General features: G+C 41.0%; 1 protein-coding gene across 8 annotated transcripts in view; it reads right to left on the reverse strand.

Annotated features, from left to right (window-relative positions):
• ubtf (upstream binding transcription factor) overlaps positions 1–27,972 on the reverse strand; it is a 49,311-nt gene continuing 21,339 nt past the window's right edge. For 3 of the 8 annotated variants that reach the window (XM_069904723.1, XM_069904725.1, XM_069904722.1), the window contains exons 10-22: positions 26,332–26,473; positions 25,754–25,795; positions 25,430–25,561; positions 19,824–19,979; positions 16,629–16,802; positions 13,170–13,280; positions 11,033–11,115; positions 9,385–9,574; positions 8,124–8,171; positions 7,695–7,769; positions 7,348–7,475; positions 4,209–4,352; positions 1–2,334 (exon numbers count right to left, since the gene is read on the reverse strand). In XM_069904723.1, coding sequence (XP_069760824.1) covers positions 2,109–2,334; positions 4,209–4,352; positions 7,348–7,475; positions 7,695–7,769; positions 8,124–8,171; positions 9,385–9,574; positions 11,033–11,115; positions 13,170–13,280; positions 16,629–16,802; positions 19,824–19,979; positions 25,430–25,561; positions 25,754–25,795; positions 26,332–26,473 — 1,651 coding nt within the window. In that variant the 3' untranslated portion in view covers positions 1–2,108. The remainder of the gene's footprint in view (positions 2,335–4,208; positions 4,353–7,347; positions 7,476–7,694; positions 7,770–8,123; positions 8,172–9,384; positions 9,575–11,032; positions 11,116–13,169; positions 13,281–16,628; positions 16,803–19,823; positions 19,980–25,429; positions 25,562–25,753; positions 25,796–26,331; positions 26,474–27,972) is intronic. The other 5 variants (XM_069904727.1, XM_069904726.1, XM_069904728.1 and 2 more) reach the window with 5 other exon arrangements.

Genomic DNA, 27,972 nt, shown 5'->3' on the forward strand with positions numbered 1-27,972 from the left:
TTCTTATATTTTTTTTTAATGGTTGGTGATAACCACTTAAACAAAAAGAACGCTTTCCCTATAAAATGTTTCAGAAGTTCCAACATCAAATTACAAGAATCTGCAAATACAAATCAGTGAGGCATTCTCTCTACAAAAAAAACAATCTTTAAATATTAGAAAAATTTCCAGAAGGTCACAGAAGCTAAAAGTAACATGGTACATATGGGTCACTAGCACAGCTTCACAGGAGTGCAAAAATGCACTCATTTCACCTCTTACAGTACACACCCCCAGTGCTCCCAGTCTTACTGTAAGAACCAGAAAATAAAATGGAAAGTAAAGCTGCGAAATACAAACATTATATACGGATACCATACATCCTCATTCAAACCCAATACAAGTACGACAAAGTACCTCTTTGAGTACCCTTTTAAAAAGACATCCACCCTGCTCTGAAGCTGGGTACAAGCTGAAAAGGTATTCAATCATGATCTGGAGTTTAAGCAAAGCTGCAATTGGAGAAAGGGCTCAGTTGAATGATGTTCCTCCACCTCATTTTTACATTGAGCTCTCGAGGGTAGGTTTACAATGAGAACACAAAGGATGGCAGGAGAGTGCGGCTTCTCGGTTGCAGATACCACAAGCTCTCTTCCTTCCTTTCCGAGCTGGGATAAGAAAACTCAATTCACACTCCTTTCATGATGAAGCGACAGATTTCTTTCCAATCCTCAATTTGCAATTATTCCTTAATTCTGGTGTGCAAAGAAATTACAAACAAAACAGTCTCGCCACGTGTTAGACAAAGAAAAATGTTACGCTTGTATATTGTGAGAGATACTGCAGTACTGTAGTGTTCCAAACCCAAGTCAGCTATGCACGTGACCTGGCTTCAGCAACTCTGCACTCTCTCTGGAAAGACTCCGATACTAAAACCTTTCAACTTTACAATTCAAAGAAGGATGAACCTGTCTATTAAAACTTCACAATATGTTTTGCATTTGGTTTCAAGACCAGAGTTAATGTACATTCCATTCAGAAGGTGACAAAACAGAATCTGAAAATACAAAGCTATTTGCAGTCTCTGCTGCAAGGCATCTAGAACATCAAGGTCAACTTCCACCAATAGTGACGCTTCAATTGAATTGGATTGACAAACTAAAATGATACAAAATACTTCAGCCTCTGCAGTTACATCCTCCATAAGTTAAATACTATAAGGAAAGACTACACATGCAGAAAAATAAAGTAACCAGAAATTATGTTGGAAAGACAACAAATTCCTTTGCAACCTTGAAGGGCACGGGCAACAGGAGTACATTTCTTTCATCTGCCCTAATATGAATGAGCAATTGTTTTGGTGCAGACTTCTCAATAACTTTGTTCACGTTACTATGGTTTCATTCACAAAATAGCAAAAGTGAAACCTTCATTAAAAGCATTCCCTTAGTATTTACAAACTGCAACATCACAAAATACTCTTCACCGTGCCAGACTGGCCTACTTGTACAGTGCTCTGGTCTGTTCCACTCTCAGTAGAGACTCCAACAGAACTACCAGGCATCCAATTTATGGGAAATGTTGAATCGATGGCTTCAATGCTTGTCATGTAATCATCCCGCTTTTTTCCCCTGCTGTTGTTCTTAATTATGAAAAAAATTGAACAAGGGTCCAGAACTAGAAGCAGGTAACTGAGGTTGAAACCAACTTCACTGTAAATGTATTTAAAAAAAATAAAATTTCAATGCTTTTGTGCCTGGCAATGAAAGTATGAATGACCTGATAAGCCACACAGTTTTTAATATTGAGTGACTTCACTCTGAACACACAACTTACTTTAATCTTGTGTGCCTAAACTTCTGATCACATAAAATTATTCCAAGCCATACCAGAGAATTTGCCTGTCAGTTTTTTGTTAAAAAATAAAATGCTCCTGTCACTCACTAACACAGATGGAGAGTAATTTCTGAATAATTTGGAACTGGGATTGTTCTAGTGAAAAACCACCACAATTTTCAATTTTGGTCCATTCTTTCTTGCATCACTAGTGGTTTTCAAGGAGCTGAAAGAAACTCGGGGAAAGTCCAGAAGAATCGTTCTACGAAACTGACTGGACAAAGATGGCTGGATCACATCAGATTTATCATGTTTGGTTCTGTCACTGGTCTCTCAAACAGTGCTGGTAGTGGGCATGAGGGCTCAACTTTAGGCCCCTGATGGTTTCCAGTACTGCCTGGGAGATCAAAGCAGAAATCTTCAGTCAGAGTCTGAGTCGGAGGACTCCTCTGATGAAGAACTGGTACTGCTGTCAGATTGGTTTTCATCTTCCTCTTCCTCTTCATCGTCATCTGCATTCTAGGAAATAAATGTGGAAATGTCAGTGTGCAATGTCTTACAAGCAGACGTTCTAGTTAACGTTAGTCAAGCTGAGGGTGGGGAAAAGAGTGATGGGAAATTTCTTCCAAGGAAATGACTGATTTTTAAGTTAAATAGCTCGTATGAAGAATACATTTCAAGCCCTTGTTGATCACTGTAAAATAAGATCATAGTTTGCAAACCAGCTAGTGCACAGCCATTTTCCAGTATTCCAAATACTTACTCCATAAATCATTCAAAGATTCTCCCCGCCCCCAAATACTCTACAGGTATTCCTAGTTTGTGCACTACCGCTTCTAGTCAAAAACTCTTCGAAAGGGAGATCGATTAAAACGTTGATTCAAGCCTATATGTATTATTAGTCATCAGGACATCCTGGAGTAGATGGAAGCCTTCCACATTGGGAGGGAAGTGAAGTACAACAGATAAAAGCCACAGAGGGCTTCTAATGCAGAAAATTCAGAAGGACTCGTTGGGTGGGGAGGCAAGGACATTTCAAGAAGCCATTGAATCATGGGCCAGTGAATCACGGGTCAGCTGCAGGCAATCTACTAGAGGGATTTCAAAGAGGCAGATTTGCAGGCATTTAAGTAAGGCAAGGATTAACAGTCAACATGGCTTTTTGCATAGGACAGTGAATATGATTGGCTGTCTTCTGGAAAGGTGAATGGTTGGGGGGGTTAGTCCTCCATGATAAGTTACTCCAGGTCTGATTGTACAAGATCATAGGAGACCTTCCCCACTGCATACATAATCTTGGAGTGCAGGGTGGTTACTCAGATTGGAGACCAGTGAGGTGCAGCAGGGAAATTGATGGCGCGTTCCACTGTTTGTCTGTCATCCAGATTTACAATTTAGATGACCGATGTAGGTAGTATGTTTAGCAAGTTTGTAGACGACACCAAAATTTGAGGTATAGTGGACAGTGAAGGTCATCGGAGGTGACAACAGGGAACGCAGATCAAGGAATGGCAGGCGGAATTTAACCCTGACAAGTGCGAGCTGCTGAACTTTGGTAAGTTGAGCCAAGGTTCGACTGGGTCAATGGAGAGTCCAACAGAGTCAGAGGTACACTCGCAGAGTTCGATGAGAATGTCAATGTTGGTCGAAAGAGTGTTGAGTGTGTTCCTTGCCTTCACTCAGGACACAGGGTATAGGTGCTGGGACATCATGCAACTGCACAAAATATTGGCAGTCATTTGAAATAGTGTGTAGTCTTCATTGTCCAGCCAGATGAAAAATGTCACTATGCTGGAAAGGACACAAAAAAGACTATGTTCTTACTGAGCCTGGAGGGCTAGTGTTACTTGGAATGGCTGCTCAGGCTGGGACATTTTCCTCATTGAAACTTAAGATGAGGGATGACCTTAGAGGAATAAGAGGGGCATAAATAGCTTCCCCCCCCCCCACCAAAAGGTAGGAAAATCTAAAACTAGAGGGCAAAGACGAGGCAAAGGGGGAAAGATTTAAAAGGGACCCAAGTGTTATATTTTTCGTAAAGAGTGATGGGTTTAATGGAACAAGGCAGCAGAGCATTGGGAGAGGCAGGTGCAATTGTAGCACTTATATGACAGGAACACGGATAGAAATGGTTCACAGGGATATAGGCCAAATGCAGCTCGCTAAGGTAGACAACTTGATCAGTATGGACATGCCAGTAGTGCCTTGACAAGTCTATCCCATGTTCTGACAATTATCGTCCTCCCCCAGGTTTTAACCAACGTAAGAAGAACCTTTACAGCCATGAGTGGGGGATTTGTGTGCTACATTCAAATTCACTTCACTGTGATGAAGAGAACATTCTTAATACATTCAACCTCCAAATAGCACATTTCAAAAGCCAAGTAATTTACCTCATCAGCATCATCCTCTTCTTCAGTCTCTTCATCACTGTCTGAGCCCGAAGAATCATCCGAATCTGAAGAATTGGCCTTCTCTTCATCATCGTCGTCGTCGTCATCGTCATCCTCCTCCTCCTCATCAGAATCCTCCGTTTCCTGTAGCAATCAATAACCACTCCGAATATGCACACACTCCAAATCCTCCTTTAAACCCCATGCAGCACATGATATTTTAATACCAAAGATAATGGGTCTGATAATGTGCCCGTGCTCACTACTATTTTGTAGAAAAGCTTTTGCTCAGACAAAACATTTTCAAGTAAATAAGCCAAAAAAATTTGACGAGCTGCAAACGTTTTACTTAATAAACTGTTATGAAGCCAGGCAGAAGCAACGAGGTCAATTTTACTTCATGAGACAACATTGCAAACAGGAAATGGAAAGGCCAAATAAAGGGTCTTTTTGGCAATTTCAATGCATTCAATGGCAAGCTCATTTTGACATTTTCAGCGAATGCCCCACAAAATTTAGCTGTTCGGGCAGGAAGCAAAACTCTGGATTTGTCAATATTTTTTTTTTAAATCTGTTGATCTAAACTTGAGGAAATGCAGGTTCAAGTGAACAAGCAAGATGACGGATTGTCATAATCCAATTGGGCAGTATATATTAAGTGACGTTTCCAAAGAATTTGGATCAGGTCCTAGATTTTCAACGAACTAGGAAGTTGCAACAATTTATAGTATGCGGCTTAAAAATTAAACAGATAAAATCCGGAAGGTAAAATGGTGGCTAAAGGAGATTAAATTTGTAATAGGCAAACTGTCATGTGGTGTTCTCAACATACATAAGTGGGAGATTGTGCAAAATAGGTTCAACACAGAAGGAGAAAATAAATTTAGATGCCCAGGTTATAATACCCATAAATAGATTAAAAACAAAAGCTAATAAAGACCACGCCTTCCACTCAAACATTTTGGAATAGATCAACTGGGTAGAGAAAACCTTAGATGGATGCCATTTGAAGTATTCCATTCAGGTTTGATCACAGTACCTTGGGATGGATTATGCTGTCTTTACAGCACAGAATAATGGCAACACTTGAAGGGTTGAATTTCAAATTACAATTCTTTCCTCCTTTAAAAGGGATGGCGATTGGGGAGGTGAGATGCCTTATGGAGGTTTTGTAACATTCTAAAGATAGACAGAAAGATACTCCTTCCAATGAAAGAATCAGGACATGGGTGCACCACTTTTAAAATTTCAAGCCTAGCTTTTTAAGAGTGAAATCCAGAACACTGGCCCACACAGAAACTGGACATAGACACCGAGACTCATCTCCGCAATATATTTAAATTTTTCAGTTGACCAATTTGTTTTAGGAACACCAGGTTATGAATCTGATGTCATTAAATGAGGTGGAAATAAGCATCTTGACGGAACTGAGTGACCAGATAGGGCGAGAGACCATTATTCAGTCAGTTGCAGTAGAGACTAAATGGGTTAGGTGGAATAATATCGAGAATTATTTTTAAAAATGGAGAACTTGAAAACTCTTTTAGGTAGATATAACATTATTGGAAAAGCAATAACCTGGTAACTGCAAAACTAATAGAAAAACAAATTCCATTTTAAAACCTATGTTACACAACCAGTAAAGGTATCTGCCAGAGGTTACTGCGCTTCTGAATGGTTGGAAACATTTTAACTTTGGATGTACATCCAGTAAAACCCCCGGTAACCAGCACCTATGGGGATTGGTAGATGCCAGATAAGTAAATTTTCTGGTTGCTTGAGAATGCATGTTGTATGATTGGCCAACTAACCACTTGGAGAGGGGGGGCAGGGGGGGCATGCACCAATTTTAAACTTTCGTACTTTTTACCCATTTATTTTCCGTGATTTTTTTTTGTCGGTGAATTTAGGGTAACGAGGATTTTACTGTTTATACAATGTGACACCAAGAGTCATGCGTGTTATTTGTCAATGCTATTATTCAGGGATACATTTGCCCCTAATATGCGATTTCACACCACTACAAGGTAACATGTTGCTTTCTGAAGCAGATGCTGCTGGTATCCTTAACTGTATTTAAGATACAGATCACCGTATACGCCATTGTATAGGACAACCCTGGAATAGCCACCCAAAATGTTGGTTTTGAGCAATACCCTTTGTGTAAGACAACCCCCCCCCCCCCCTAAAATCTGGCACTTACCGCTGACCAGTGGATGCTGTTAAAGGCAAATCACAATATTGTAACAGTATCAGTTAAAGGAATAAATTTTATTTGGATGTTTTAAAATAAACCACCGTCGGCTCCTGCAATAGGCCACTTAAAGCCTGTACTAAGCTGACAGCAGTCAGATGGGGTGGATAGACCCCACAAATAACTAATGGGGCCTGCTTGAGATTGCGTTGGAGCCATTAGGAAGATGGCAGCAGTGTTACGACTATGTTCACCTTGTATAGTGAAAATTTTTGTTTTGCAGATCATCCGATACAACGGCATATATAGTAATAGAGCTTTGAACAATAGGGTAATTAAGAATTGTAGGGAACAAGCAAGCAAGTGGAGTTGAACCACAGCCAGATAACTATGATATTATTGATCAGCGAAGCAGGATACATGGGCCTGCTGCTAATTCTCATGTTAAGTGTCCTCTCCATGAAGTGATTTCTTTCAAGTCTATCATCGACAATGAACTTGGTTCATTCACTATTGAGAAACAGGAATGCAGGAAACAGAAAAAACTGCAAAGTACATTTTACTTGTGATAAATCCGAAAGTTCATAATCGTAACTTTACAAAACCTTCATCCAGTGGAACAAACAAAGGCAATAATTAGTTTAGCAACCAACAAATTTCATACTTCACAGCTTGTTTCCTGTCAGTATGCATGAAGGTATCACACAAGTGTGCTGGAGAAACTCAGCAGGTCATGCAGCATCCATAGGGAGGGTAACCAATGTTTCGGGCCTGAGCCCTTTGTCAGGAATAAGAAAAAAATCAGGCAAGCGCCTGTATAAAAAGGTGGGGGTGAAAGGGGAGGAAAGGGAAGGGGCTAACGGGAAAGAAGTAATAGGTGAATGCAGGTGGGAGGGTAGAAGAGAGGAAAAAAAAGCTGATAAGTGGTCAATGCAGCGCAAGTACCTGAGATCCTTGTGGGGGCCAAACTGGGTGGTCTGGAAACTGCGTGGCACAAGATGGCGGCGGAGACAAGGAGCCAGGAAGGACACACGGCTGTGGAACCGATTCTGGGTGATCACATGGTCGTAGAGCTTGAGAGCGGCAGGGATAACAAAGGGGGAGCAGTGAGAGAGACTCTCACAGAACAGCAGCGAGAGGGACTCTCACAAAATAGTGAGAGACCCTCAGTTTGCATTTGACTCCAGCATCTGCAGATTTTTCTTGTTTAACTGCATGAAGGTATTGTGTTTCATCAAATCCCAAGCATAGTGAACAGGTCGTTATGTAAAGTTAAAACTTTAAATACTTACACTTGCATTCTGTGCTGGTATTGCGACTTTCATTTTGGGATTTGGAGTGGATGCTTTTGCTGTACCTTTGCGCTTCTGTTAATGATATTGCAAGTTCAGATAGCATTAAAACAGAGATGAGTGTTAATAGATTGTTTTTTCCCCTCTACCCCCACCCCAGCCAGATCCAATAATCACAAATACCAATGGAATCAACTCAAATCCAAGTGTTCATCCTTTCAAACTTCAAATTTAAAAACAGGTTACCTCACCAATTTCCTGGTGATTAGGATGTTATTAGTTCACAAATCCTGTGCTAAAATTCATAAAACAACCCAGCAGAAATAAAGATAGATTCCACCCCCCCTCCTTCAAAATAAAACAAGCATAATTTTTTTTTTAAAAAAAGCATTTTAAACAAAGTTCACAAAAATGGAATTGGTTGCTTACATTTGAATTGTATTCCTTGTACACCGCTCTCTCTTGGGGAGATAAGCTCTAAGGAAATAAAACAAGATTCAGGATCTAATATTGATCCTATCCAGTTCAGAACAAAATACCATCTCAAAGCTGCTTTGAAATCCACCATACCAGCCTCTTTCTCAAGATGACTTAATGCATTCCATTAAAAATCGCAGACATCGACACACCTGGCCATTAACCACTCGATGGTCAATTACATTTTACAAGGTAGAACTGGGCCAAAAAAAAAAGGGGCCCAAAACTATTCCTCTCTTTATGTTTAACTCTTGAAACCCACGAGAACAAAGGCTGAGCTGTGTTTGCAAAAGACCTGGGCTCAGCCCAAGGCGTGGGACAGAGGTCCTGAGTGGGTCAGTAATTGTTATAATTTGCCAATTGTATGCATTAAGACTGCAAATAACATGTCCAGTGCAGTGCAGGTGAACGACACACTTGAGATTTTGCACAGACTTTTTTGCAAGTCCATGAAGTTCAGCAATTTCAATTTCTCCATATTAGAGAAGGTAAATTAACAAAAGGAACAATAAATTTTTGAAGTCGTCAAGAATGACTGATTTATCACTTTCAACTTGGCACAAACAAAGAAAGCAATTAAAACATTGTTCCCTGCTGTGGAGTATAATCTAAAAGTGATTAGCTATCTTAAAAGAGGGCACAGACACCAGCCGACTTTGGTCAAGCAGTTAACACAAACTTTGGAAAGTGTGCATGAAACAAACAGTAACAAGAACAGTCACCTAGTGAATTACAGTGATAAACTAACCAAGGAAAAATGTCACTGGAGTCCTAGTGCTCAGATTTAAAAAAAAGATACTTTAATCGGCATTTGGCTTTAGCCCCGATGAGTGCAAATTCACATTCAATACTTTTCAAATAGGCAAAACAGCACTGATCACTACAGAAGTCAGCACTGAAGTTCTCATGAGTCAAAATGTCAGTGGCTGACAATCAAAGCAGCAACCTTCACTTTATTTGTTCACCTTATTCCTGCTAACCCTCAACCAGGTTATCACATTTTATTCACGAGGTGATCATTTTAACTGCTTTTTTTTTTTGCTGCATGCTTTCTAAAGTATGGGGTAACCTTAAGAGGAATGTGGATCACCATACTGTGTGAGAGTCTCACCTGCTCACTGACTAGTGGAAAAGACACGAGAATTTCAGTGCAAAATGCATTCAAACAACACTCTCCACATTTCTGTTTCAGACGAGGACGTTTTTTCTTTACCTTAAGCCAGGCCTCCAAATTGATTTTGTATTGACATTGCTGTTCTTCTGCCATCTTCTTGTAACGATCCTTTTGGGCCTGAGAAACCTTCCGCCACCTTTTCCCAATCTCTACCATCCGCTCTTTCAGATTCAGATGGTTCAGTTCACCACCTGTAAGTAGCTCCTGGGAAAATTTCTGATAACCATTCCTGAAACACAGAAACAACTCAATATATTACAATTTATTTCTCAGCCTTCAAGGGCCAAAAATACTCATCAAGTTTAGCATCAAAAACATTACAAACCCACTTCAGAGGTCCTCACTGGAAGCCTCCACAGATACCAGATCCCAAGAGGATGAATTTGCAGAATGCCTCCGAGGGAAAAGGCGATGTTGGTTTTAGTATTAGGCAATGAACCAGATCAGGGAGCTAGAAGTTAAAGGAGCCTTTAGGAGATGGGCCATTAGGAGGCATGGTTGGTGTGGCACCAGCGATTGGGACCAAGGTTCAAACCCCAAGCTGTCCGTAAGGAGTTTGTACATTCTCCCTGTGTCTTCGTGGGTTTTCCCCGAGGGCTCCCGGTTTCCTCTCACTGTTCAAAAACGTTCCAGGAATATATGTTAAATGCATCTAGATTGTGCAGCACGGACTCGGGCTGAAATGGCCTGTTACCGTGCTGTATGTCTATATTTTAAAAATTTTTTTAAAATAGGTTAGCTATTTTCTAAATGGCAAGAGAATTCAGAAATCAGAGGTTCAATGGGACTTGGGAGTCCTAATGCAGGATTCCCTAAAGGCTAACGCAGGTCAAGTTACTAGAAAAGAAGGCAAATGTAATGATAGCATTCATGTCAAGAGAAGGAGAATGCAAAGGGATGTAATGCTGAGGCTTTATAAGGCACTCGTCAGACAATGTATTGTGAGTAAACTTGGTCTCCATATCTAAAGGGAATGTGTTGGTGTTGGACAGGGCCCAGAGGTTTACGAAAAGGATTAAGAGGATAAGAGAATTAACATACAAAGTGTGTTTGATGGCTCTGTCATCAAATTTGGATGTACAAGAGGGGGGAATCTCAATTAAACCTTTTGAATTTCAAAAGGCCAGGTTAGAGTGGACATGGGGAGGACATTCCCAGTAGTGAGAGTCTAGGACCTGAGGGAACAGAGACAAGGAGAAACTTCTTCAGCCAGAGGGTGGAGAACCTGCAGAATTCATTGCCACATGCAGCTGTGAAGGTTATCATTGAGTAATTGAGCCAGCCATAATATGACTAACAAGAGCAGACTTGATGGGCCGAACTGCCTGATTCGGTCCTAAACGACAGCACTTCTGCAATTTTTTTGATCCTTTAAACATTTTAAAAATGGATGGGAATGGCCAGTTTCATTGCTCTTGCCCAAACGGATGCAGGGAAACAAATGATTAGCTTCCATTACAATTCCTCCAAAAATAATCAAAGCTCACACTCTTGAACTTCATCGCCAACCGCAGTTCTCACCGTCACGAACTTCACTATTCCACTCTCCATCCACTTGTCCCAATTCACCAGAATAATGAAAACTAACACACTGATCATCTGGACTGCAGTTGAGATAAGGTGCAGGTCAAATGTTGGAGGTTCAAAGTTGCACCTCAGCGACTGCAATCATTAATGCGGTACTTACATTGGTGGCTTTTTTGGTTCCCCCTCAAATTTCATTTTCTTGTTCACATTTGCTGCTGGTGTTCGTATTTCACTGAGTTCTTTCTGAAATGAGAGAACGTTCACAAACTACATTTCAGTAATAAAATGAATGCACACTTCTGAAGTGAAAAGCAAATCACACTGAGCATTTCTTTAAGCCACTGTTCAGGGAATTTTCTTTTACAACAATGTTGAAATGTAGGAAGAAACGACAGAATAAATGGTTCTTGAGCTAAATGGTACGGGCAGAAATCAGGAAATATACTCTTGAGGATTTTGGTTCTTGGTGTGATCTAACGATTAAAGAATTATATTTGACTACTGAGTATAAACAGACATCAAAATATTTGTTCTAATTGCTTTTTCCAACCAAGTATTTTTTCTGAGCACATTGAGAAAGCAGATCAATTCTTTCATTTTTCTAAGAGACTAATCCTGTTGTCAGCTAAGACCAGTCAGCATATTTTATATTCCTGAAACAGTGGACGGAGGAATTTCCATGAGTCATTGTGCACTGCAGTAGAGCTCCCTATAGAGTGCGATTGCCTCAATCCCAAAAATTGACTCCCACATCAATTGATTTACCTAGTAAAATGAATCATTATGGATTTTACTCACACCACTTTTTTTGTTAAAATAGGTGGAAAAATGAAGATCCAAATCAGAGCATGTGCAAAGTTTACTCCGATAAGAAATAGCACTGGTGAAATTGATGGGCATGGCCATTTCCAATGCAATTCAGCTTGCTGCTTGGCTCTGTACTCCGCACCACTTCCAGGCCATAGGTAATTTCCAACAATAAACCAACTACACGGCAATCACACTGATACTTCATCGGAGTTGGATTTCTGCAAATCTTAATTTTTCATACTGGTGCGCTATTTAAAAACCCTCAAACAACCATGGATTGATATAACCAGTGCCCAGAAAGAGTCACAAGGTCGCATTTCTCCATTTGCCCAAGGTCACTGAGTCAAGCATTTCAACTTCACTTACATTAATTATGCTGATCAACCACACGAATAAATCTATAAACAGGATTTTTGATCATTCAGTCAAACAAAATCTGAAACTCTCCACATTTGGTAAAGAGATGGGTTCGCAAACAAAAGCAAAATTACCACGCAATTACATCCCTGCAATCTGAACCCAGTGGTCAATATTGTTCTCGATGGCTCAAAAAAAAAAAAAAACGAACAAAGCTGTGTTTACAATTAACCAATTGATGACAATGCTGGATCGATGGAAGACAAGATTGAACCCAATCTGAACAGTGATGCTTTCTCATTACTACACTTTGGCGCACGTTTATGAAATGAACAGAGAGGCATTGAATCAACAAGGAACAAACAAGATTAAGTCAGATGTAATTGTCCAATGTCATATGCCATTGAATACAAGTGGCAACCCTTCCTATTGATTCCCAACCACGAAGGCATCCCTCAGATCTGTAGATCAACGAATTGGATTCCTCCCCCCCCCCACCCCCGACATTCTATTAGTTTTCTTTTCATGTCCTACACCTTTCAGTGGTCAACTACTCACTGACGAGTTGTTGCAAACAAGTTACATGGATGGTATAGCTGAAGTTCTACTATCCAATCTCCTCAATGTAGCACATTCACAAGATTTGTCAACTGTGTTCAGGCTACAAAAAAACCATGGCCATTTCCTTAAAACTGTCAAAACAATCGAGGGCAGCAGCTGCTGCTTTCATGAAACTCCACCCCAAAGGATCCAAGCCCCTGCAAGAGCAGCAATGTGCATGCACATTGCCACCCTCAGAGCCAAGAACGAAGATCGATGCAAAATGGTGTTGAGAATCAATGCGCATGGAGATTGGTGCAGAAGGCGTTTGGAGTTTCACTGTGAATGCCACTTTTTTATGTTCCACAAATGTTTGCTTTCAGACAAAGCTCCCAAGAGAAAGATTTTGAGAGACCACTCTCATTCAGAAAAAACAGGATTACTACCAACTGAAGTAGTATTGGAGTAACTCAGAGCGGGAGTACAGGCAGATTGGAACTCGCAATGAGCAGCAAGTAATTTACTTCCAACTCAGTCAACAGCCAGTTGCTGTGGTATTGAACTTCCTTGAAGAGGAACAGAGAGTGTACCTCGTATCGCTTTTGATCCTCAGCCGCCTTTTTAATCCACATTAATTTTTCCTTTTTCTCCATTGCACTCCAAGTTGCCTCCATCTCTTTTATAGCCTTAGCACGATCATTCTAAAAAAAAACAAAAGACACACCATGAAGCCCAGCATTTTCTTGCAACGTCAAGATACGGCCCAGATCACAATCAGTCCGAGAGCATGTGCTACTAAAAACCTCCATTATCTGGAAGTACAGATCAAACAAACCCCCATAAGAATTTTGGGCATTAGTGGTGTGTCTATTAAGAAGTGAGAGTGAAACAGTGACCCTCAAGAGAAAATCCCATATAGGAAAGGATTACTTGCACTGTGCATCGAAGGCAGCGCTCAGATGCTAGAACCAAGCACGTCGTACCATTGATATCCTAATTTCCTGGTATGAAGAATGAAGGAAGCAATGACTTGAATGTTTGGCCATTATCTTCCAGACCAATGACTCATCCTGTAATTGTTAGGAAGTTTTAAAAAGCTCAAGAAGTCACATTTCAAAATGGTCACAGATGTAAAGTACGTCTGATAACGTTTCCCCATTGTAAATTTCCCCTCAAAATTTGGACAACTCGAGCGGAGCAGTAGCGCACATTCTCTGGAGCGACTTTTAAACCCATTGAGAAGTAAACAAAAGCATAGGCGTCATTAAGAACAAGTCAGTCCACATGTTGATCAAGGAGAAATGCAAGCATCAAGGGCAGGGTCATCAAACCAGCAATAAAATTCCTTAAAAAGTAAACATTGTTGATAGATGAAACTGGCTGGAGGGCGTGGAGTAGGATTGGGAATCCATGTCAGAAAGCCCTCACTCCCTCCGCTCTTTCTTTCTCATTTACTGAGCACATACAAATCAGTATTGTTCTTACCAATGAATGCTCCAATCTGATCCAATCAGAATCAGAATTTACTGTCATGAACAAGTTACAAAATTTGCTGTTCTTCTCCTCAAAAAAAAAGCAAACTAATTTATTGCAAACAGTGGAGACAATTTCAGCATGAAGTCTGTAGTGCCAGTTTGGCATAAATTCTAATGTATCTGTGGAGAAAATTTCATTTTTAAAAAAAATTCACTTTCGAAGGAGATTTCCTTAATGGGGAACAACTCATCTGGAATAAAAGGAATGGTGACTGGATGACTGTTACATCTCAAAATTAAGGTTCCCAGAGAAATTGCAAAGTCAGGAAATATGCCAATGCTCCGAGAGAGGACACTATCAAGTCCTCAAGAGTGTCCCAAACCCACAAGTTTTCAAAAAAACAGCATAAACAACAGCTTGGTTCAACGTCCCAGAGTTGGAAATAGTCCAATTCCTCAATTTCAAAGCCAAAGCAGCGTTAACAAGAATATGGGAGTCAAACTCTGGAGTTAGGCGGCGAAAATGGCTCCGTTATCAATTCATAGAACCGGGCAACAGAAATCTGAAACAGAAGTTTCTTGACAAGATTGAAAGGATGCTGCCCATTGCATTCAATCCTGGATCAGTCTCAAAGGATGCGTTTATTAATATTAACAATTCCAAGTTGGTTGGGGCTGTAGTAGAACTATTTATAGCACCCAATTTATGCAATGATAAGATATGAAACAAGAGGAAGATCATATCTGAGATACATTTAAAAAAGAACCAGGACATGGCTCAATTCATACCAAGTTTCAAATGTAATTCTTGAAGGCACTCCAAGAAACAGAACTCACTTTGAATTAAAGCTTCAAGGGAGGCGACAGCAGTCTGGAAATTTTCCTTCTGCTAAATAATTAAGACAGGCTTTCCCAGAGCTGGGAGAACATATAATAGCAGCTTCACTGAAAACCTACTTACAGAAAACATTTGGGGGAGGGACAATGGGTCCACAGGAATTCAATGTGCACTTCATTCAGTACACAAAAAAAAAATTGAGGGAACACTTGAAGATTACGAGGGAACTCTCTTTTGCTTAGACTGCAAGAGGAGCTTAGGCAATTCCTGCCAGCGGTGAATCTGTCGGCCTTGCAGCAGGCAAAAAGAAATTTCCTGCATTATGGTACTATGACAATAAATGGAATCTTGAATTCAGAAGAAAGTATGATCTGAAATGTGGACCAAGGCAGCTCTAATATGGCAAACACCATAAAGTGTGCCCCAAATTACAGTATTGGAGGCGTGCTATACAAATCGTATAGAGGAGGAAGAATCACCAAAAACAACTTTGTCAAACCCAAAGCTCTTTTTTTTTTTTTAAATTCAAGACATGCAGCATGGTAACAGGCCCTTTCAGCCCCACAAGTTCCTGCTCCCCAAATGCACCACAACCAGGGCACATTTTGAAAGTGGGAGGAAACCTACGCCGAGAGAACGTGCCAAGTCCTTTCTTGGAGCTGGATTCGAACCTGGGTTTCTGTAACAGCATTGCACTCAAGCACGCCATCCCTCAAGAGGTAAAATGCAGTCCAAACGAGACAATTTATGATTACTATCAGGACGCAGGAGCGAAAATAGGCCATTCAGCCCTTCGAGTCTGAATCATGAGCTGATCCATTTTCCCCACTTCCTCCCTTCTCCCCACAGCCTTTGATGTCTTAAATACACCCAATGACCTGGTCTCCACAACTGCTTGTGGTAACAAATGCCACAGATTTACACCCTCTGGCTGAAGAAATTTCTATGCATTTCTGTTTCGAGTGGACACCCTTCAATCCTGAAGTTGTGCCCTCTTGTCCATATAGCAAAAGCTGCACGTTTATGCTATTCACCATTTTACGCGATGCAGATAAAGCAAATCAACAAAGATAAATACTATTAAGGCACCATAACATGAGAGTTCGGGAGGAGGTTGGCGGTCATAATTGGTTAATGACATGAGGAAGGAAGCAGGAAAAGTAGCCAGGTAAGAGTGATCAGAGTTGGGGGGCGGAGCTACTCCGGTCACTTCAAATAAAGCTAATGGAGCCCCTCTGAAACTCTGAGCAACTCAATACAGTAGAAGTCCGAAAATCCGAATCACCCAAGAATCCAGACTTTGAAAACTCTCAAACTTTTTAAAAATTTAGCTGGCTTTTGTGTGCAAGAGCTGCAGATGCACGTCGGCAACAGGCAACCGCTTTATTTTTCTTTAAAACTGCTCGTTTTGATAAATGAAGCACCTTGTATTTGCTGATGAATATCATTATTTTCCTGTTTACCTCTTCTCCATTCCTTCTTAAATTTGAATTTTAAAGGTACTGCCCGAGAAACTGGACCAACCCAATCCCTGAGCAAGGTGGATTTTCGGACTTCTAGTGTTCTCAACAACCAGCAAAAGGATCCTACGTGCTGGAGCACAGACATGCCTGGTCTCTGACAACGTTTCAAACCTCCCAACAGGATGTACAATCCTGCCGCATTTCAATGAGCCAGCCTTCCTTCCCATCCACTTAAAAGCAGTTGTTTCTTCTTTCAACGCGCCCAGTGCATACCCGGTACTTGGCCAGATAGTCGCCAATCACATTCTGCTGCCAGATCTCTTCAGCCGTCTTGGGTGGCTCTGGCAGTTTCCCACGGATAGCAGAGCCTTTCCCGTCTTTGCCATAGCCCTGCCTTTTCTGCTCCGATTCGGCCTTTGCCGCTGCCTCCAGACGTCGATACTTTTCCTGTTGCAGCAAAAACATTATTAGGTCCTTTAAAATGTAGCCCCCTCCCATTCAACACACAGCGATTGAAATGCACTGCCATCAAATCATAGGCCTAATCGCTCAATTATTGGCTCACGATAAAACTTCATATTCCGCTTGAGCAGACAGCATTGCAAAGTCCTTCAAAGAAGCACGACTCAACAAAAACTCAAGTGAACAACCTCACAGAGATAACCATGTGGGCATTCTCTCAGATTTACATTTCTACCATAGCTACAGGAACTTTACTGCTCAAGAGGCAATAGCAAACTTGGAAACCTGGAATACCTTTGAGAAGCACGATCATTTGTTGCTCAAACGCTACAGACAACAAAAAAAATCCTAGAGAGGCACGTCTTGGAAACAAGGACAAGTCAAATCATGTGATACCAGTCACATCAAACCACCAATAAAAAAAAACCCTTGAATGGCACCAATCCAAGCTCATCATTTAAGATGCCAAGCGCTCCTGCACTTAAAATACACACCATCTTCCTTCAGGACAAGTTAATAAACTTAAAACTAAAGAAAATCCAGGACTTAATGCCAACTTCAAAATTCAGCAGATTCAAACGTGCCAGACATGAGGAGTTGCTGGACCACAGAGCACCGGATAAGAGGGGTACAACCTGTAGAAACCTCTTGGATGAGGAAGAGGTAAAAGGATGTCAAAGTATAAATTTTGGAAGTCAAAACACAATGTGGAATCATGTCATTGCTCTGCATAACAAAAAAATGAAAGCTCATCAGTAGCAGGGATATTAACTGACATTAAATAAATGCAGAGTGTGAAAAGAAGGTTTAAAACACTCAAGGAAGGCTGTATTTGCAACTCTGATGAGAGAATTGCATGCCCATGGCATTGTTTATTTCTGCTTCTGGGCTCCAAAAGGCAATGCTAACAGACCGGATTTTAAACAAATACCAAAAGCTCAATTTGTTTGGAGTGGGATCCAACCATTACCATAGCAACATCTTTAACTGTTTCCACTTTAACTGTTAAATCACTGACCAAGGTTGGAGTTTGGAATAGGAATGGCATTAACATCGACTTCTCCAGTTTCCATTAAACCCTCCCTCGCAACCATCTCCTTTCCTCTAGTTCACACTCTCTCTCTCTCTCTCCCACCCCTTTTCCCCAGTCTCCTTCTGCAGAACCATAAACAATTCTCACCTTTCCTTTCACCATATCTAATTGACAACTTTTGTCCCATTTGGTCTAGACTCCTCTCCTTCCCATTCTTCCCCCCTTTCTCTCCCTAGTCTTTAATTCTTACATCCATCTGCTTTTTGCTTGTACCTTTAAGAAGGGCTCGGGCCCGAAACATAGGTAATACATCTTTACCTCCTATGGACACTGCAAGACCGACTGAGTTTCTCCAGCATTTCTGTATTTATCCTACAATCACAGTGCCTGCAGACTTTAGTGTTTCACTCTGGAAGGAAACTGTCTCTCTTGTACCCTCTCCCAAAACCCAGAAATGTATCAACAGGCTATAAATCTGCAGACCAAAAACTATATCGGATCTTCTGCCCAAAGCCAGGACAGAGCTAGGCAAGGAGATTGTATTCCTCCTTGTGACAGACTGCAGTTGCATGCATTGCTCTGGTGAACTTCTAATGGAAATAATCAGGAGAACCAGGCAATATATCCTCAACTAGGATTCCCAGCTTTTAGATAGGGAAGACTGCATGGTGAATCTGTATCAGATCATACCTGATGCAAACATCGTCAGCATTTAAGTACATGGTAGAGGAAAACAAAAGCACTTGTACCCAATTAGTTTCAATTTTTACTGCAAAAAAAAAGTTAAAATACAGTTTTCAGTTACAGTACATTGCACTGACTGCCTGAGAACAAAGACATTGACAACTTTGAAAATGGGTGACCTTGGGGGTTTAAAAAAAAAGGCATCTAACTTGCTCTGTACCAGGATAGGCCATGCCACACTGCAGTGAAGGGAGCTGTGCCCCTACCAGACAAACCTGGAACCAAGCAACAATTTCTGGGCAGTGGAAGATCTGCCCCAATCAGAAACCCTAGACCTTTTTTTTCCCCTGCTTACAACTGCAAGTGAAGCGGATATCCTTGCACACAAACAGGTAACAAGAATTAATTTCTAGCCTTTTAATCTTGTACCTCAGCACACGTTTCAAAGTCACAAACTCTGTAGGGAAACCGGATGACAAAGCAATGAATAATTTAAAAAAAAATTGGAACTTCATCACCAGACCACTTGTAAGTGCATTGAAAAAGTTGAAATTTGCTTGAAAAAGGATCCAGTTTTTGGGAGCACCTTTAAACGTCTCTATTGTGATACACACAGGCAGCAAACGCTCAACGTGGACAGGAGCATCATTTGAATGATCCAGCAGTTGTGCAAGGTTCAAAGGGCATCACAGGGTTGGCAATGCACAGAGGAACTACAGCAATCCTTGATTTAAACTTGGACGCACAGATGACGTAGAATTGCAAGATGGGCTTGTTTCACTCCAAGCCTAAAACATTAGGATGATTCACTGATCCTACACTTGCTACAAACTCTAGTGTCATCTGCTTGTGCTACAAATTCAGTCAAAGTTATAGATCGTAGAATATTGAAGATTTTATTTTGAAGGGAATCAGCTATCACAATAAAGTAGTCTATCACTCTAGTTGTCACTGTACTTGCCCTCATCTTATTCAACGTAAAGGACCAGAACACTTGGCAGATCATGCCATCAACATGGCTAACCTGCACCCATTGCTGTTTGAAAACCAGGGCTATCAAAACAGAAATCAAGATGCAACAGATTGCAAATACTCAAGGAAATATTTCCTTTCATCCAAGGCTTGCTAACATTTCATCACAGAAGGTCTCAAAGAGCACCCCAATTTGTTAATGTGCACTACAAATACCAGCGTAGAATTGCTTCTTTTTTTTTGGAGAGCTACAACCTCTCAGCCCCCATTGCCCAGCCCACATTGTGGTATCTGTTAGCCACTCAAACAATGGTTACCTTTTTCTTCTCTGACAGCTCAGTCCACATCCTGGCCAATTTTCTTGTCAGTTCACTCTCCGACAACTCTGGCTCCTCCTCCTGCAACTTCTTGCGCCTCTCTTCCGAGAAAATGAACATGGCAGAGATCGGACGCTTTGGTTTGTCAGAAGCAGTCTGATAACAAATGTGAGAAGAGACCCTTTAACCATTTGCTTATTCTGGCAGCCGGTCTTCCACTTCCTTTACCACTCCCTTCAAGCAGCCAGGCCTCAGTCCTATTCAATAGGTTGGAACCACTCTCCTTGTAAAAAGGCCTCATGACAAATTGTGATGCACACCAAGGCACTAGAACCTCTCCAGGTGTGCAAGAGCTCTTGTGGGTACAGTGGCACAACTGCTCATTGTCAATCCTTCTCTAACAGTCCAGTAGGAGAGAAAGTTCTATAAACCCATGTTTCTCCCCCTCGCTGCCCACTCGTCCTTCCAGTTACAGGACTAGTGAAACAAAAACAAATACACGCAATTAACCTGACCACATCAAGCGACATCCTGGTCTGCCATTGGAGTTCAGATCAGGTATAGTCAAACTTAAATTGAATGGATGTTTCAGATTTTCACTACCAGTGAATATTATGATGGCCACTACAAAGTTTCAATCTTGGAAGTCCACAAATATGCAACCAGGTAAGTGTAGTGGCCTGGGTACACATTTTAATGACCCTCGGTTCTGGCACACAAACTACCCAAATCGCATGTGGCTATAAACATCAGACTGGAAGTAGTCACTCAAAATGTTGGAAGTTACTACCCACACCATGTCTGTGCTATAATCAAGACCATCGAGCTTTTGACACCCACAGAACATTAGAACACAAAACAGACCCTTCGGCTCTTCTAATCTGTGCCAAACTAATATTCTGCCTCACCCAACTGACCTGCACCCAGTGCATCTCTCTCCATACCTCTCCCATCCATGTACTGTCTAAATTTTTCTTAAATGTGAAAATTGAGCCCACATTCACCACTTTAGCTGGCAACTCATTCCACACTCCCACTTCTCTGCGTGATGAAGTTCGCCCTAAACTTTTCCCCTTTCAACCTTAACCCATGTCCTCTTGTTTACATTTCACCTACCCTCAGTGAAAAAAACCTACTTGTATTTACTCTATCTATGCACCTCAATTTTTTTTTAATATATCCAAAAACCTCTATCAAATCTACCCTCATTCTTCTATGCTCCAGGGAATAAGTTCTAACCGTTTCAACTTCTCTCAGTACTCAGTTCCTGAAGTCTTCTCTGCACTCTTTCAATCTTACTGATATCTTTCGTGTAGTTAGGTGACCAAAACTGCACACAATACTCCAAAAGAAATACTTTGGATAAATGACAGCAATTCAGGGTGGAGAAGATACAAATGAATTCTGTGTGATTGCACCAAATTTGAGGAACATATTAGCTCCGATGCATAAACTTCCCCATGCGAAGACTAGTAGCCAACCGTTCAGGAATGATCAGTTAAATAAAAGTAGAACACAAATAATCACACATCTCACACGTCGATTGGGGTATTTCTTTTTATTAAAAGCTTTCAGCTTACTCAGCTGGGTGAACGAATCACAAGTGAAAAGGTGTCCCGCGACCAGAAAGAGGGTGGATCATTCCAACTGCTACATTCTCTGACCCATTATATTTTCCTAAACATTTGGAAACCACAAGAGGGCTGGACAATGATGGTGAAGACCTCCTGTAGTGATGAGTCCAACAAAAACAAAGTGGTAGCCCTCTGGATGAGATCACTTCAATGAAATGGAGACAATGTCAATGGTAGAAGCTAGAGAAAAAAAAACACGCTGAGCAGATTGAAACAGCAAAAAGATGGTGTAGGCTAGCACCATTCAGCAGAATATCCACCAAATGACCATCTTTGTCCCACCCTGGAACAGCAATGGGTGCAAGTTTATAACCAACTACAAGTACTAGATCACTATATTTGCTACACAAGCCACAAAGTGCTGACACATTCGACTCATTCTTCCCATAGGCCTCAAATGGCGGTAGTTTGGATCGGAAAGGGAGGTGCACATTGTTGCAAAATTCAAGTACACAATTAAAAACTGGAAATTTGTTAACAATTTGCAGAATTCAGACCTGATGAATTCAAGTAGATTGCAACTATTTAAAAAAAAAAGTCAAATAATTCTGTGCATCTGGAATGAGTTGTATTGGTTAAAGTAATGATTCCAGGCATTTAAAGGCTGCATTTTTCTTTTAAAATCTCCATGATGTCAGCAGGAGATCCCAGCAGAGACCTCTAGTCTTCAATGCACGTTATAAAGACAAATATCATTGAATATTCATACTTCTGCGAATAAACATCATAAGGAATTTGTTTCATAACCCCGAATCACATTTAGATTGTTGGCATTAGTAAAGCATTTTTTTTTGCGGGGAGGGACAGATGATGGCAAAAAAATGTACCGGAGATCCTTTGAAGTGTCTCATGCACTTGAATACATTTTCTAAATAACAAACTGCAGCAGGAAGAATCCAAATTTCAAGCTGCATCACAAGGTTCAAATATTAACAATGTCTACCAATTTATGAACCTGTGCTACTCAATTATACCCAATTGACTTGCAAACCCCCCCCCCCCCCACCAGTTTGTTTTGAAGGATGGGTGGAATCCAGAACGCCCGGAGGAAACCCACGCAGACACGTAGAGAACGTACAAACTCCTTACAGACAGCGTGGGATTCTAACCCATGTCCCAGTCACTGGCAATGTTACACTAACCGTGCTGACCTTCAATTCTCAAGATTTTTTTGGGGCTAGGAAACACATTAATTCAAAGCAGGCAGACATTTACCACGGTACAAGAGAAGGCAGCACAAAATGGGAAGCCGCAGTAATGAATGCCCAGAATACACAAGCAAATGATGAAACACTCAGCTGTGAAAAGGCACCACTGGCTTGCTCTTACACTCAATTATTACTGCATTAGAAGTGCAAGGGCTTTTCTTCTCCAGCTACATAATAGACTGTTTATATTAATATACCCATTTAATTCTGAGCTAGAACCTCTGCCACAACGGAAAGATAAATGAAAACAGCCAAGTGATTGACTTCATAATCAGGACGATGGCAAGAATAGCTAAAAGCATGTTTGCGAATTATAAAGGTGACTGAACAACCCCAGGCAAGAGACAGGAAAGAGAAAGCAGAAGCAGCCATGCAGCATATAGACAAAAATAAAACTCAAACATCTGCAGATGTGGTGGTTGAAGTAAAAACTCAGCTGGTCAGACAGTGCACTTCATATTAGCAGGTAAAGATGGCCAACTTTGCGGGCTTGAGCCCTTCATCAAGGTATGAAAAATGTCAGCAGGTGCCAGAACAAAAAATGGTGGGGAGGGGCGGGGGGAGCACAGTCCCACAGCAGGAGGTAATAGGTGGATAAGGGAGGGAGGGCACACCAGCTAGCAGGAGTAGTAGGGTTGTCTCTGTGAGGGAAGGGGTGGAGAGCTGGAAGAAGGCAAAGATAAAGGGGAATAAGAATAGAAAGTCAGTGAGCAGAAGCCGACAAATTGAAGCAAGGCATGACCACCTTTACCAAGACAGCCAGGATTTTGAGGGGGAGGGGGAAAAGAGCAACAATTGTGGCAGGAGTGAACAGTTCACAATTGATAATTTTTGAGGGGAGGGGGTTATCAGGTTAAATTAAAATATTGCAACCTGTAACACATTGTTGAACTACACAAGTACTTTGACACAAACATTCAAAACTAGACTTTAGTTTCATTCAAAAAAATTGGATCTGCAAGGGGGTCCAGTAAAAGACAAATATATTTGAGGCCAACACAAGCAATCCTTTCCTCACAACAAATTTGTTCCTTGCCCAAAGTGCAAGCCAAGAGATTTACTTTCTTGCCATGAACATTTTTTTGGTCTTTGCATTATAATGAGCTGAAGTGGCCTCACCAAGTGAAGTAAAGCCATGCCAAAAGAGACTTGGTATTTATTGTCCAAGGAACAATCATTTAAAATACTTGATGCTTCCAGAACCAATTTCCAAAAGAATGGGTGATGTTCACAACTCTCAAGCCAGACCAAATCAAAAGACATGCCAGTTTAAACAATTCCTCCAAAAAATTTCATCCTTTGGACTTGGGCCATTTTTAACCTTTCATAACATACGCCATACTCTGGGATTATGGATAAACCTTTACAGTGCGAATACCAGTACGAACCAGCTGATGGTTGGGTATAAAACCAGGACATGGAGTAGCTGCGCTTTTTGGAAGTCCCGCAGAACTGGGACATGGAGTCCAAAGGGTTAAAGTAGAGGAAATTAAAAGCATCTCTACAGACTAATAAAGGAACCATTTAGTGCAAGATTTATCAGTAGAAATAACCCAAATCAGATAACTCAAAGAAACAGAACAAGGGACTCCCTCTCAAAACCAATGAATGAAACTGAAAAGGGAGGCTTTTATTGAAGTTGTTGCTGACCCAAATGTCAGACATCTGCTCTCCTGACATGCACACTAATAAAAATGGTGAACAGTCCACAGCACATAGACTAAAACCTAAGTTTCTCTTCACATAAACGCTACCTGCTCTACTGAATGTTTCCAGCATTTTCTGATTTTCCTGACCCCAGTGACAAAGGCTGGTTTGTAAAGCTTCGTTTGCAGTTTATCACACGCACAAAAAAAAATCCCACAGAAGGAACCAGAGATGATAGGCTGGAAGTAACGAAACTGAAACTGGATCAGCAATCTAAATCAAGCCATGCCCAATTCAAACGCACAATACCAAACAAATGCAATACAAAACCTCAAGCGCACAGCCGATTATCCTACGTTCACATTCAATGCAATTCCAGTTTAAACAAAAATATACAAGAACACCTGCACAAACCCTATTACATTAAAACCCTGTTATTATGAATCCAAGCAACTGGCAAAAAAAAAACATGGGAAATAACAGGAAAAGTAAATAGGTTAACAAAAAAAAGAAGTTTAAAATTGGCACCAATTGTTCATTAATCATGCAGTCTCAAGCAACCAGAAAATCCACATCCGGCATCTACCTATCCCCCATAGGTGCTGGATACCAAGGGTTTTACTGTAATTCTTCAATCACCTGCCCTCTTATTATCTCAAGCTAAATAAGGCTAAAAAAAAAACAATAATGAACATGGCACAGCTTAATTGAATGCTTCCATGTATTATGGAACACGTCTGAGTGATATGGAGTAAATGCAAAAGCTTGGTGGTCGTGACACCCACTACAGCAGGCATTCAATATTTGGCAGCAGGATTGTTAAAATTTCTGAACATTAGCATGGTGGGAAGGAGTAGTGATTGACTCAGTGATCTCAGGATTGCAATGGCACAATATTACTCGAGATAACCATTACAATATCTTCCTCATCAAAATGCAAAGTAGGCATACAACATTTGATGCGACATCGTTAAAAGTTGAACTTTCAAATTTTAAAACTGGAAACTTGAGTGCACAGACACAGATTGATCCATTTCTCTTTTCATTTGACTTGAAAAATTCCACAGCACCAGTAGAGATAAAAGTGGAATTACCTGGCTGTTAAAGATTTACGCACCTTGGTGGCATCTGACGGAGACGAGGGGATGCCTTTAGCTCCAGTCTGCTTCAAGTTGCTGGCTGCTTTTTTGTTCAATCCAATCATCTTTTCCTCAGACAGGACTCTTTGCTGCTCATGCTCAGGGAGACTCTGTCACACGATAATAAATAATTTTGCAAAAATTAAAATCCTGATACAGGAATGTTATGTAGGACGACAATAAATGCTCCAATCTAAATGTCACATCTTTACAGTTGCAAAGAGAAAAGGATCAATATCTTCTATTCATTCTTAGTACTTTCAAACTACAATCCAATGATACAAACATATTATTAAACCTACCAACAAGAACCGATGAAGATTAATTTCGTATTCCTTCTTTTTCTGCAAGAAGTAAACAAATCAAATCATTAGGAATGTTGGTAACAATAGATTTCTCTTATAAATCCATTATGCCAGTTTTAAAATAAATGAATAAATAAATCACACTGCTCGATTGTGGCCCACAGTGCAATATATGGGAACAGAAATAGGCCATTCAGCCCCATCGGGCCTGCCCCACCATTTAATCATGAGCTGATCCATTTTCCCCACTCAGCCCCAGTGCCCGGCCTTCTCCCCCGTCACCTTGGATGCCCTGGCTAATCAATAACCTATCAATCTCCACCTTAAATGCATCCAATGACCTGGCCTCAACAACCACCTGTAGCAATATCTGTCCCAATATCATATTAATCCAGACTCACCCCACAGCTTCCCTCTTCATGGACGTCAGCGATAATAGAATCACTCAGGTCAACTAATGACCAGGTTTTTTAAAAAAAAATTGTTCATTACTGCTGAGTCAACAGATTAAATACATTTTCAATGTTTTTCTCAGTTTTCCAGCCCAGATTTTTAGAAAGGGCTACCACATTTACCTGCTCACATCGTTTCTGATAGGCATCCTTCTCTTTCTGAGAAAGCATCTTCCACTGTTTGCTGCAAAGAACCATGCGTTCCGTGCTGGGAATATCTTTCATGTTCGACATCAGTTCAGCGCAATAAAGAGAATAACCATTTCTAAAAACAAGGAGATGCAGCAAGTCAGGGAAAGGTTAAACAGGTTCGGGCTTTATTCCCTTGAGCATAGAGGAATGATGGAAGATTTGATAGAGGTATACAAAATTATGAAAGAGGAAGAGTAGATAGGCTTCCCCCTTCCCCCCTCTCCCCCCCCCCCCCCCCCCCACCAAATGAGGGTAGTTGAGATACCAACCAGAGGACATGGGTGGAAAATTTGGGGAGAAACACGAGGGGGAACTTCTTCACAGAGAGCGGTGGGAGTGTGGAATAAGTTTCCAGTTGAAGTGGTGAATGCAGGCTCGATTCTAACACTTAAGAGGATTTTGGACAGGTAATGAATGGGACAGGGCGAGGGACTGGGTGTAGGTCAGTGGGACTAGGCAAAAAAGATGGCTTGGCACAGACTAGAAGGGCCAAAGAGGCCTAGTTCTGTGCAGTAATGTTCTATGGTTCTAGGTATAGTATTGCCCAGTTGTTTGAAACATTACATCTCAACAACGTCAGCAAATAAAACCTCCTGGGAATTATAACTATCAATAGTTCTGTATGCCCACCTCTCATGAGAGGAGTACAAGCATATTGAAGCGATCGGTTAACTTGGCACACAGAGGATGTTAGTGCCAGGATAACATTCTTGTACTCAAGAACAGAGTCTTCAAATCATGAAAACCTAAGACCATTGGACATCTAGGTATACCAGCTATTCTCAGTGGAGGCCCCACTCCCATGGTCCATAGGACATTCAAGTAAGAGCATGGTTTTCTTTTCACCTCACTAGACAAATTTTTTTATGTCATCAGTAGGAGAGAAGTAAAAACCAAAACTTGACCGCTTCACAGGGAAGGGAGCCCATAAATTTTGAACAGTCCTAAAAAAAATAAAGGGGGGGGGGGGCGGTGGTTATAGCCATAAAAGGTCGAGAACGGCTGAGGTACACAACCAAAATTTAAGAGAAGTAGTCGGATTCAAGAATAAAAATAAAAGATAGCTCATGATATTTTGGCCACCTTAACTAGACATCTAAAATACAAAAGGAAACAAAGGTTTATGGTACTATTGTAGAGACCTAGTTAAACTACATCTGGTGATTAATGGACGGCTCTTGCCACTTCAGCTTAAAGCTCAACTTAGTTTCGGAAATCATGCATTCAGGTTCAAGAATGATAGCAAGGCCCCCTTATGGAGACGGACCATCAACCAAGATTGAACTCACTGAGGGGTTGGGTAGAAAGTGGAGGCTCAACTGAAGTATTTTCCCCCATGGGCCAAGTAGATCAAACATATATCTAAAGGTGTAGGAGATGTAGCTTAATGTAAAAGGGAACAGAAACATGCAATTCTCCCCTTCAAGCAAAGGGCCAATCAAATAATAATTTTACATCTAAAATTAGGTAATTTATCAAGGTATTAAAGGATTATGCTGCCAGCAAATGCCACAGAGTTAAGGCACATCAGCCACAATTTTCAACGTGCAGGTCAAGTTCTTTCTTTGGCTT

This window comes from Narcine bancroftii, chromosome 12, assembly GCF_036971445.1.
Source record: "Narcine bancroftii isolate sNarBan1 chromosome 12, sNarBan1.hap1, whole genome shotgun sequence".
Classification (NCBI taxonomy): Eukaryota; Metazoa; Chordata; class Chondrichthyes; order Torpediniformes; family Narcinidae; genus Narcine; species Narcine bancroftii.